Source organism: Muscardinus avellanarius (genome assembly GCF_963383645.1).
Source record: "Muscardinus avellanarius genome assembly, chromosome: 3".
NCBI lineage: Eukaryota > Metazoa > Chordata > Mammalia > Rodentia > Gliridae > Muscardinus > Muscardinus avellanarius.
In genome coordinates, this window is record NC_137788.1 from 53,616,560 (window position 1) to 53,628,717 (window position 12,158).

A 12,158-nucleotide genomic window follows, 5' to 3' on the forward strand; every position below is an offset into this window, starting at 1 on the left:
CATGGTTGGAACGTGGTTGGCATCGCTCAGTGCCATTTACCTGCGCAGTGAGCATCTTTGTCACATACTATTACTTGCCAGGTACCATGCCAAGTACTCTCGTGTATCACTTCCTTTCACCCTTTCAGTTCCCATATGGTAAGACTACTGTTATTTTTTTTATATTTTGTAGATGAAGAAATTGAGGCTTGAAGAGGTGAAATAGCATTTCAGGTTTGCAGAACTCTGAAGTCGAGATGATAGGATCCCACACTTCTCACACCCCATTATTCAGATCTTCTCATTTCCAGATCAGCTAGCCTGTCTTCTGGTTACTAGACACCACTCCATGCTCTCTCAGACATTTCCCAAATGCCAGAGTCAACCCATCCTTCCTGCTGTCCAAGTCAGTGTCTCTCCATGTTCCCTGCCTGTCCCAGCCCAGACACAGAAATTCATGCCTTGTGCGTGCGCGCGCGCGCGCGCGTGTGTGTGTGTGTGTGTGTGTGTGTGTGTGTGTTACTGGGGATAGACCCAGAGGCTTTTCTACCTCCGGGCTATATTCCCAAACCTTTTTTATATTTTATTTGGAAACAGGGTCTCACTAAGTTGCTGAGAGCCTCACTAAGTAGCTGAGGCTGGCTTCGAACCTGTGTGATCCTCCTGTCTCAGCCTCCCAAGCGCTAGGGTTACAAGTGTGCGCCACCATGCCCGGCTGAATTCATGCCTTAAACTTAACCATTTGATGATACTTTCCCCTATAAATTTGCCCATAATAAAAGGACAGGATGTGGTGGGAAGCAGAAATAAACACTCTGGCCAGTATATTAGTATAACTGTCTATTTCAATTAACAAATGTGCTTTGGCTGTGCATTAGTTTCCCGTGTATCTTGGTAATTTGCTTCTCAGACAAATGGAACTTCACTGAGTCCTACAGTCCTGCTAACTGGTTGAGTCTTTGGTTTTTCAGGAAGACCTGTCCCAGGCCATTGGCCAAGGGGAGGAAGCTGACCATCAGAAGACACTGGAGTACCCAACCAATGACGTGCGTAACTTGTACTCGGCTTTTTCTCTGCTGGGGTGGTGTGCAATACAAACTATGTTCTAGAAGAAAGGAGGTGGTTGCAAATACTTTAGTATACTTAATATGATGTATCTTATGGCCTGAAGTCAACTCTTAATCATGTCACCAGTTATAGGCAGGGTAGTGGAAATGTCCTCTGTTCATCTCTTAAACACCCTAAGCAGGTGTTTAGAAACCATCCCTCAACACACCCTCACAAGATAAACTCTGAGAGCACCTATTTTACTCCATGCCATAAATAAAAACTTCAGATTCAAGAATTTGTGGTTCTATAAGAATATAAATACAGTAACTTTAGTGTTACTTAGATTTTCAATTTTACTTTGCTTAAAAAGCTACATAGAGCACCTGGGGATGTACTTCCGTGTACAGCCCATGCCAGGCATGTGCAAGGCCTTGGGTTAGATCCCTAGCACCAGAAAAAGAAAAAGTAAAAATATAACTTTTGTTCATTAAATTTTTGTGCTTTTTTGCTGTTGAACTTTTTCCTTGCTTTTTTTTCCAAGTCCAGGTTTTCATTTCTGTGTACTAATTTATACTTTCTTGCCAACAAAGTCTCCATTGTTTATATATTAACTATTTTTACTTTTCAAGAAATATAGTATCTCGAGCTTATATGAATTAAATAATTTTTTTTTTTTTTTTTGGTGGTACTGGGCTTCCTGGAAGCCCTTCTACTTCTGGGCTACACTCCCAGACCTATTTTATATTTTTATTTGAAAACAGGGTCTCTTAAGCCAGCATGGCTGGCTTCGAACCTGCGCAATCCTCCTGTCTCTGCCTCCCAAGCGCTAGAATTACAAGCGTACGCCACCACGCCTGCCTTAAATAATATTTAAAAAATTACCCCCCCAAAATGCCTTTGGAGTTTCTCTAAAATAATATACTAAAAACCAAAATAAAAAGAAAGAGTTGTGGGGCTGGAAATACAGCTCAGAGGTAGTGCTTGCCTAATATTTATAAGGCCTTGGACTTTATCTCTGGTACAACAAAACAAACAAACAGATGTAGAAAGAATATTAAAAATAACCAACTTGGAGCTGGGCGTGGTGGCGCACGCTTGTAATCCCAGCATTCGGGAGGCTGAGACCTGGAGGATCGCGGTTCATGGACAGCCTCAGCTACTTAGTGAGGCCCTCTGCAACTCAGTGAGACCCGGTTTCAAAATAAAGAATAAAAAATAGGGCAGGGGCTGTAGCTCGGAGGTCGAATGCCCCTGGGTTCCATCCCCAGACCCGCAAAAAAAAAAAAAAAAAGAAAAAAAAGAGAAAAAATAACCAACTTGCCGGGCATGATGGCGCACGCTTGTAATCCCCATGCTTGGGAGGCTGAGACAGGAAGATCGCACGGATTCTAAGCCAGCCTCAGCTACTCAGTGAGGCTCTCAGCAACTTAGTGAGACCCTGTTTCCAAATAAAATATAAAATAGGTCTGGGAGTATAGCCCGGAGGTAGAAGGTCCCTTGGTTCCACCCCCCGTACCACCAAAAATAAATAAATAAATAAATAAATAAATAAATAAATAAATAAATAAATACCAACTTGAGTTCAAGTGAAACCCCATAAGCAATCTTTCTTTATTTAAGACCAGATTTTTTGCTCAGGGGCATGGTGGCACATGCTTGTGATCCCAGTACCCAGGATGTTAACACAGGAGGATCACAGGTTCAAGAACAGCCTCAGCAATTTAGTAAGACCCTATTTTAAAATAAAAAGGGCTGGGAGTATAGCTCAGAGTTAGAAGGCCCCTAGATTGAACCTCTAATACCAAAAGTACTTTTATTAATTAAAATCAAATTTGAAGCCAGGCATGGTGGCGCACATTTGTAATCCCAGCATTTGAGAGGCTGAGACTGTAGGGCTGCGGTTTGCGTCAGTGAGATCCGGTTTCAAAATAAAGAATAAGAAATAGGGCAGGGGGCGTAGCTCAGTGGTTGAATGCCCCGGGGTTCCATCCCCAGACTCACACACACACAAAAAATTTTTTAAACAAATTTTGTGTTATATAATGTGTTTGCAAATATCTGTTGAAGAATGTGCACTTAGCTGTCTAAAGAATTCTCTCTGGGAAATGAAAGCCTTTCCAGTGGCTGCAGAACGCAACTGGCCAGAGACGAGTGGGCGGCAGCTGCTGTGGAGCAGTCAGCTCCTTTGTAAGAGCCTCCCAGCTGTTCAGGGTGCTCCAGATAGGGTGCGTGTCTCCATGGGAATGAAAGTCCCATCCCTGAGTGTTTCCAATAAGAGGCTGCTGATTGTTTATTAATATGTTACAAAAAACAAAAAACAAAAGCCCTAATAGACCTGGGGATGGCTCAGAGGTCAAGTGCTTATCTGGCAGATATGAGGCCATCCCTAGCACTACATACAAAATTAATAGCTTCTTATTAATCATGTTCCTAAGTTGTTCCTGGCACAATGATACTTTTATTTATTTATCTTTAACCTTTAAAATAACCTTGCATGGCACAGATATGTCATTTACAAATGAGGCCGTTAAATGACTTGTCTCCAGTCACACAGCTCATTAGTGGTAGTAAACTGAGCAATTCATGCCTTCTTTTAAATAGTGTTTTTGTTTTCCTGTCATGGGGCTCTGATAGACTGGGCCCTTTCCTTAGAAAAAGACTAAGAAGTATAATTTTGATAACAGCTATAGAGGTTTCTACAGCTCCAAGAATTCCCTCTGTGGACCTTTTAGAAGCTCTGGGTTAAGAATTCATGGTTTCATTCTATACAGTGAGGCTTAATTAAAAAAGTAAACCTTGCCTGGGTTCCACACCCTAGGTACGAACTAATTTGATCTGGGAGGTGAGGAGGGCCCGAGCATCCGTAATTCTTTTAACTTCTGAGGCATGCCACTTTTGAGCAGGGTTGAGAGCCACTGGTTCAGTTGGGTTGGACGGCCTGTACACTCTGCCCCAGTCCTGGGATCTAGTGTGGTAATAGATGGCTGTGGATCCATTCTCTCTGCTCTTAGTAGTTTGGGTTTTCTGCCAGTGGATGAGCCTCAGGAGCCCACATTCATCTGGCATCACTCCTACTAGCAGGAGGTCTGCTTCTACAGACGTGGTGGGTGTTTCACTTGATTTCCTTGGACTGTTTTCTCACTTCTAAATTGAATTCAACTCCACCAGTATTTACTGGTCACCTACTAAGCACCAGATGCTACATGGAGCTGGGATACAGAGATGAGGATCAACCATTCCCTGCATTTATAAACTTTAGCCTAGTAAACTGCTTACTCTTGAATTTTTTCTTTATACAATTCACATAATTTTTTAGAAAAGAACTCTGTAACTTGTCTTCAGCCCTGTTGGGAATCTCCATTCTTTCTTGAGAAGATACAAAATAAATCTTGGATATAAGTACTGGATAAGTTAAGATATAGGCTTAGTTGCTACAAAAAGTGTCTACTTCACACAACAGTCTGGGTGTGATTCAGAGATGATAGGGTGCCTCACAGCTATCAGGGACCCAAGCGCCTCTTACCTGATTACCATTCGTATGTGGTCACCACCCTTGAATCATGACATCCATTTTCTGGTGGAAGATCAATGCTCCAGCTATTACCAGAACATTGCATTTCAGCCAAGGCAAAGGGAAAGGCAGGATATTTCTCCTCAAGAGAATGACCCAAAGACCGTGCGTTCACTTCAGTGTCTATCCCATTGACCAGGACTTAGTCTGTGGCACCCACCTTCACGGAGGCTGGGAATGTGCTGCTCAGAATGGCTGTGTCACTACCGTGTTCAGTTTCTGGCCATCCCCATAGGTGTCTTTTCTCCACTTTCCTCTTTCTTCCTTAAAGATGTAATTGAAGCCAGGCATGGTGGCGCACGCTTGTTATCCCCGCGCTTGGGAGGCTGAGACAGGAGGATCAAAGCCAGCCTCAGCTACTTAGTGAGGCTCTCAGCAACATATTGAGACCCTGTTTCCAAATAAGATATAAAATAGGTCTGGGAGTATAGCCCGGAGGTAGAAAGCCTCTGGGTTCAACCCCAAGTACCACCACAAAAATAAATAAATAAATAAATAAATAAATAAATAAATAAATAAATAAATAAATAAACAAATATGTAATTGAATAAGTCTGCTTAATATGCAGTCAGTATTAAATGATGATAGAAAAATGGCAGAGAGAAGAAATGAATGCACACAGCACCATGGTCTGGCAGCCCTTTGATCAACATTTTACATTTGTAGCATTCTTCAACTACAGACTTCCAGTCCTGCCCCTTCCTTTAATTAGCTATGTGATTTCAGAGATGTTACCTCACATTTGTGTCCTGATTTGTCCGCAAAAGAGAAGAATATTGCCTAACTCTCAGGGTCATTCTCATGATTGAATGGATTCACAGATGTGGAAGTGTTTGGACACTAGACACAATGCTAGTGTGCAGTCACTGGTTTGTCTTAGATGTAACACACTCTCCACTGCCCAGTACTGAGGCACAGCCTTCGGCTGAAGGTGTCATGGTTCTGGAACAGTTACCTTGGTCCTATTTCTAGGCTCCAGGAACAGCCTGGTGCTTCACTGCATCCACCAGAATCTTCCAGCTGGGAATGGGTTCCCTGGCTAGATACAGACCCAGACAGCAGGCTAGGTCACTACTTGTGTTTCTTAACTGCCTGTTAAGCAGGCATGAAGCCCTTTTGGTTTCTCTTAGCATTTTAACACTAATATTCATTGGAGGTATTGTCAGCAAAAATCCAGAATCGCAAGGAAATATTCCAAAGCTCACACTGCAAAATTCCCTATGCCTTCTGTGAATTGCACGCGCATTTCCTGCCCTGCGTTTCTCGTGCCTTTAATTTGGCTTTTCTGTATCTATTCATTCACTCACTGGTTCATTCACTCATCAACTATTTATTGAGTCCTTGCTATTTTCCAGGCACTGGGTATTAAAGTTAAATAACATACTGTTTCTGAATTAAATGTAAATGATGAATTAAATGTAAATGATGTGCCTGGCATTTAGTAGACTTACACTGGATGCTTGCTGTCCCTTTCTGCCCCTCATATTGCTCGATTAACCCACCTAATGCATCTCTGACTGTTGTGAGCATATCCAGACTAGACAGTGTCACATGCTCAGAACATCCGAAGTGTAGATCGTTTTTAAGTGAGCTCAGCAGACATGTGGACTTCATGACTATTTCATCAGAATGAGTAAAATTGCAAAAGTGTTCTTCCTCCTCCCCCAGCCACAGATCACAGTGATAAGAGTATCTGCAGCTTTTATCCTTCCTCCCTTCTTTGATCCATCCTTCACCAAAGCGTAAAGTCACACAGGGAAGCATGGGTCAAAAATCAACCTCACGTCCCCTCCCACCTTGCAGTCTCAAAAGTCACTATTGAAGCCGGGCGTGGTGGCCACGCTTGTAATCCCCGCGCTTGGGAGGCGGAGACAGGAAGATCGTGCAGGTTCGATGCCAGCCGCGCTGGCTTAAGAGACCCTGTTTCCAAAAATAAGAAAATAGGTCTGGGAGTGTAGCCCGGAGGTAGAAGGGCTTCCAGGAACCCCAGTACCACCAAAAAAAAAAAAAAGTCATTATTGGAGTACACCATTATTTTGGTAAGAAAACAGCATTTTTGAAGTCTTCTCTTGTTACTTCTCTCCTCCTTGATGTTCATCTAATTCTCCTTCCTTTTGTAGGCTGTCAGCCAGATGAAACAGCAAAAATACTCAGCCAAAGCTTCCTCCAGTCCACAAGAGCTACCATCAGTTCTGGCTCCATCGTACCCCCCAACGGATGCAGGCTCCACAGGCTATGGTATGTTCCTCCCATGAGCAGCATTGGCTCATGCAGCCCTGAGGAAGGAAGGGATGATGGTGTCCTCACAAAGACAGTGCCAGGAATCAGGAAGCCTGGCTGTGGGTCCCTCCGCCATTTCCTTAGCTGTGGGATTAGACCAGTGTCTTTCCTTCCTACACCATTTCCCCCATCTCCATCCTTGTCTAACTGCTTACTGAATAAAAAACTACTAGAACAGAAAAGCCCTTCCATAAATGCTATTTATTTGTTTTGGAGCCTCATACTCCCTAGGCCACATCCCACCCCAGAGCCACATCCCCAGCCAGTAGATGCTGCTTGATTCTAAGCCTGACAGATTGATCTCCAGTCTCATCAAAATATTGTGTTTTGCTGGGCATGGTGGCGCACGCTTGTAATCCCAGCATTCGGGTGGCCTACAATAGGATCCCTATTCACGGACAGCCTCAGCTACTTAGTGAGGCCCCTTTGCAACTCAGGGAGACCCTGTTTCAAACTAAAGAATAAAAAATAGGGCTGGGGGGGTGTAGCTCAGAGGTAGAATGCCCCTGGGTTCCATCCCCAGTTCTAAAAAAAAGGTCATATCGAGCCCAATTTTTAGCACTGCCTATGTCTATGTAAGCTACTTGAAGGCTTATTTTCAGTGCTTAAAGAAATTGGAATTCACATTCTGTCTTTAAATTTCTGGCTTGAATTATGCTGACTACGGTTGAAAATAGAACTTCAGAATGAATAATGGGTATTTCCATTTTGCTTTTATGCAATATTAATAAGTAAAAAGTGAACTCTTTAGAACATTTTGCTTACCAATGGCAAAGCATAACCCTCTGTTAATTTTAGCAGGCCTGATATGATACCTTTGTGGGTTTTATCTTTTTGCTTTTACATATCTTTCTTTCTTTTTTCTTTCTTTCTTTTTTATTTTTTTATTTTTATTTATTTATTTATTTTTTTTTTGTACTGGGAATTGAACCCAGGGACTCATGCTAGGCAAGGTTTCTACCACTGAAGTGTATACACACCATCCAACCAACCCTTTATAAATTTTTACTTTTTTTTTTTTTTTTTTGGTGGTACTAGGGGTGGAACCCAGAGGCTTTCTACCCCCGGGCTATACTCCCAGACCTTTTTTATATTTTATTTGGAAACAGGGTCTCACTAAGTTGCTGGAAGCCTCACTGAGTAGCTGAGGCTGGCTTCGAACCCATGCGATCCTCCTGTCTCAGCCTCCCAAGCGCGGGGATTACAAACGTGCGCCACCACGCCTGGCCTTAAATTTTTACTTTTAAGACAATCTCTTAATTTTAAGACAGGCTGGCCTGGAACTTCTGCTTCTCTTGCCTTAGCCTCACAAGTCATTGGAATTACAGACCTGCACACACTCAGCTTGTCTTTTACATGTTTTTTAATGAATATTTAGCTTTTTAAAAAAAAAAAAAGTTGGGTAAATAGGTATTATTTTTGGAAAACTAAGTTTATTCTAAAATACCTGATGAATATGGCTTGCCTTTGGATCAAATGTAGCCTACCACTGGTTTGTATTTGGTTTATGAGATAAAGATTTTTTTCACTTTTTTAAAGGTTCAAAAAATCAATGCATATTTCATGAAAATTATATGAAATTCAAAATTCAGTGTCCATAAATAAAGTTTTATTGAGACATGGAGACCATATGGCCTATAATACCCAAAATATGCACACTTGGCCTTTTACCAAGGAAGTTTGCTGACAGTGGATAAAGACAGTTGAATTTTGATAATATATATATAGATATATAATCAATATTTACATCAAATAACAGAAATGCATGGCTCCACATTTTAATTTGTGAAAATTTTATTCATTTCCTCATCCACTTACCAAATGTTCACTGAAGACTTGGTACGAGCCAGGCTTTGAGCTAGATTCTAGGAGAAGAATAAATATGAAGTCTGATTCCGGACTGGCCAGGGTGTGGAGGAAGTAGAGGGAAAGAAATGGCATCTCCAGGAGATTACACTGCTTTTTCTCAGGAGACTAGGCTAGTCATTTACAAAGGCAATGTAAGCTTTTAAAAGCATCCATGAAATTGTGCCACTATTGTACATTATTTTATTATAAATTAGCGAGAAATTCACTGTGAAATATATTTGCTGCACAAACATCTAGAAACAAATTGGGCTTTCAATTTAATATTCTAATAGGGCATTTTTATTGTTATTGGGGTTGTATCACTAAATTTCTTGCTCTTAACCAGGAGGCCATTAGACTAATAAATTTCATGTACACGGGAACAGCAAATATAAAGAACCAGACGGTGAATATTTTAGACTCCTGGGCCCCACACTTTCTGTTGCAGCTACTCAACTCTCACTGCAGTGTGATAGCAGCCAGAAACCATCCATACATGAATCAGTGGGCTGTGTTCCAGTACAGGTTTCTTTATGGACACCAAAGTTTGGGTTTCATATAATGTTTACATGTCTTGAAATATGATTTTTCTTTGACTCTTTTTTCCTTTTGAAAATGTAAAGCCATCTTGGCCCATCTGTAGTTTGCAGATGTCTATCTAATGAACATCGTGAAATCTCATCTTGGCTTCTGTGCATTGGCTTCATCTGACCAGCAGATGGCGCCCTCTCTTATCAGCCTTTTGCTGAATTATATAACAATGTAAGAATCCTCATGATGATCCAGCTTAATTATAAGAAAAGATGCCATTACCTGGTGACTGTTGTCTATATAAGAATCTCTTGGCCGGGCGTGGTGGCGCACGCTTGTAATCCCCGCGCTTGGGAGGCAGAGACAGGAGGATCGCGCAGGTTCGAAGCCAGCCGCGCGCTCTGGCTTAGGAGACCCTGTTTCCAAATAAAAATGTAAAAATAGGTCTGGGAGTGTAGCTTGGAGGTAGAAGGGCTTCCAGGAACCCCAGTACCACCAAAAAAAAAAAAATCTCTTGAAACTAACATTTTTAATTTTTTTTATTGTTGTATGTGGGAGTGGGGATTGAACCCAGGGTTTACCACTGAGCTACACCCAGCTCCCCCAGTCCCTTCTCCCCCCCCCACCCACCCTTTTTTTCTTCTTTTTTTGAAACAGAGTCTTGCTAAGGTGCCAAGTCTGACCTCAGACTCTATGATCCTCCTGCCTCAGCCTACCAAGATGGGATTAGAAGCATGCACCATTGCACTGAATGTTTTTATTTTTTAAGGGTTAGGGTTAGTTGTCTTGAAAATGCATGTAGAAGTGGGTAAACAGTCGTTATTAAAAATCTTTTATTAGACTGTAAACATGTTTTGCCTCCATTTTTAGAAAAAATCTAGTGCAAAATAATGATTTTTAGCCAGGCACAGTGGCACATGACTGTAAACCCAGTGCTTGGGAGGCAGAGAGACAAGAGGATCATAAGTTTGAGGCCAGCCTCAGCAACTTTGCAAGACCCTGTTTCAAAAATAAAAAATAAAAAGGGCTGGAAATATAGCACAGAGGTAGTTTGCCCCTGGGTTCAATCCCCAGTACCAAACAAACAAACAAAAAAAATATTTTTTAAAAACTAAACTTTGCCAGACGTGGCGGCGCACGCTTGTAATCCCCGCGCTTGGGAGGAGAGACAGGAGGATCGCACAGGTTCGAAGCCAGCTTTGCTGGTTTAAGAGACCCTGTTTCCAAATTAAATATGAAAACAGGTCTGGTGGTGTAGCCCGGAGGTAGAAGGGTTCCATCCCCAGTACCACACACACACAAAAAAAGAATACAAATAGGGCTGAGGGTGCAGTTTGAATGCCACTGGGTTCCATCCCCAGTACCACCAAAAAAAAAAAAAAAAAAACACTAAACTTTTAGCCAGCATGTGTCACATGTCTATAATCCCAGCACCTGGGAGGCTGAGACAGGATCACAAAGTTCAAGACTGGCCTCAGCAACTTAGCAAGACTCCAGCAACCTAGTGAGACCCTATTTCAAAATAAAAATTTTTTAAAAGGACTGGGGATAGAGCTCAGAGGTAGAATGTCCCTGAGTTCAATCCCCAGTCCCACAAAGATAAATAAGTAAATAAACAAACAAACAAGCAAACCTCTAAAGAACAGTAAAATATTTTTTAATCTCAGTGTGTGTGTGTGCGCACACACATATGCTACCTCCAGGGACCTTCTACCTCCAGGCTACATCCCCAGACCTATTTTATATTTTATTTGGAAACAGGATCTTACTAAGTTGCTGAAGATGGCTTCGAACCTGTAATTCTCCTGTCTCAGCCTCCCAAGTACTGGGATTATAAATGTACATCACCATGCCCAGCTGCAAAATCTTAGTGAATAAGATTTTTACATAAGGTCACAGCAAATAACTCTTCAGTGCTGAATTTATAAAATTCTTTTTAATATTACATATACAGATTTTATATTTCTTCCCTAAAATTCTCAGGACTAGGAGTATTTCAGATTTTGGCTTTTCTCTGATTATTTTTTCAGATTTTAAAATATTTGCACAAGGTCCTAGGTTCAATCCCCATCATCCAATTAAAAAATATATATATTTGCATTCTCACATATATAATGAGATCTCTTGGGATGGGACATAAGTCTAAACACAAAATTTACTTTTTTTTTTTTTTTTTTTTGCTGGTACTGGGATTCCTGGAAGCCCTTCTACCTCTGGGCTAGACCTACTATGTGTGTGTGTGTGTGTGTATTTTTTTTTTTTTTTTTTTTTTTTTTGTAAAAAGAGTCTCTGAAGCCAGTGCGGCTGGCTTCGAACCTGCGCAATCCTCCTGTCTTTGCCTCCCAAGTGCGGGGATTACAAGCGTGCGCCACCACGCCCGGCTACTTACGTTTTATTATGCATATAGCCTGATAGTAATTTTTTTATACTGGGGATTGAATTCAGGGGCATTCTACTTCTAACTCTGAGTTATACCCAGGGCATTCTACCTCCGAGCTACACCCCCAGCCCTTTTTTTTTTTTTTTTTTTTGAGACAGGGTCTCACTAATTTGCAGAGAGCCTAAGTAGCTGAGTTCGGCTGTGAAGCCAGATCCTCCTATCTCAGCCTCCCAAGCATACACCACCATACCCAGCTGCTTTTATTTTTGAAACCGGTCCTCACAGTAGCTGAGGCTGGCTGTGAATCTCTGATCTTCCTGTGTCCGCCTCCCAAGAACTGGAATCACGGGCATGCACCACCATGCCTGGCTCTGACAGTAATTTTTTACAATGTTCTTGTACACCTGCACTTGACTGGGCCACCGCCCGTTGTGTGAAGTCAGATACAGAATTTGCTTTTGCTTTCTGCGACACTGGAGATGAGCCTTGCCAGCACCAGCATGATAGGTGTCGTTTTTC

The 12,158-nt window shown here is 41.8% G+C and overlaps 1 protein-coding gene across 3 annotated transcripts in view; it reads left to right on the forward strand.

The window, feature by feature from the left end:
• The window catches only part of PATJ (PATJ crumbs cell polarity complex component), a gene marked incomplete at both ends in the record, with an annotated part of 372,146 nt that overhangs the window by 277,052 nt on the left and 82,936 nt on the right, over positions 1 to 12,158 (forward strand). Inside the window, 3 exons of one of the 3 annotated variants that reach the window (XM_080692385.1) lie at positions 951 to 1,025; positions 5,573 to 5,662; positions 6,721 to 6,838. In XM_080692385.1, the coding sequence (XP_080548511.1) occupies positions 951 to 1,025; positions 5,573 to 5,662; positions 6,721 to 6,838 (283 nt within the window). The remainder of the gene's footprint in view (positions 1 to 950; positions 1,026 to 5,572; positions 5,663 to 6,720; positions 6,839 to 12,158) is intronic. The other 2 variants (XM_080692386.1, XM_080692387.1) reach the window with 2 other exon arrangements.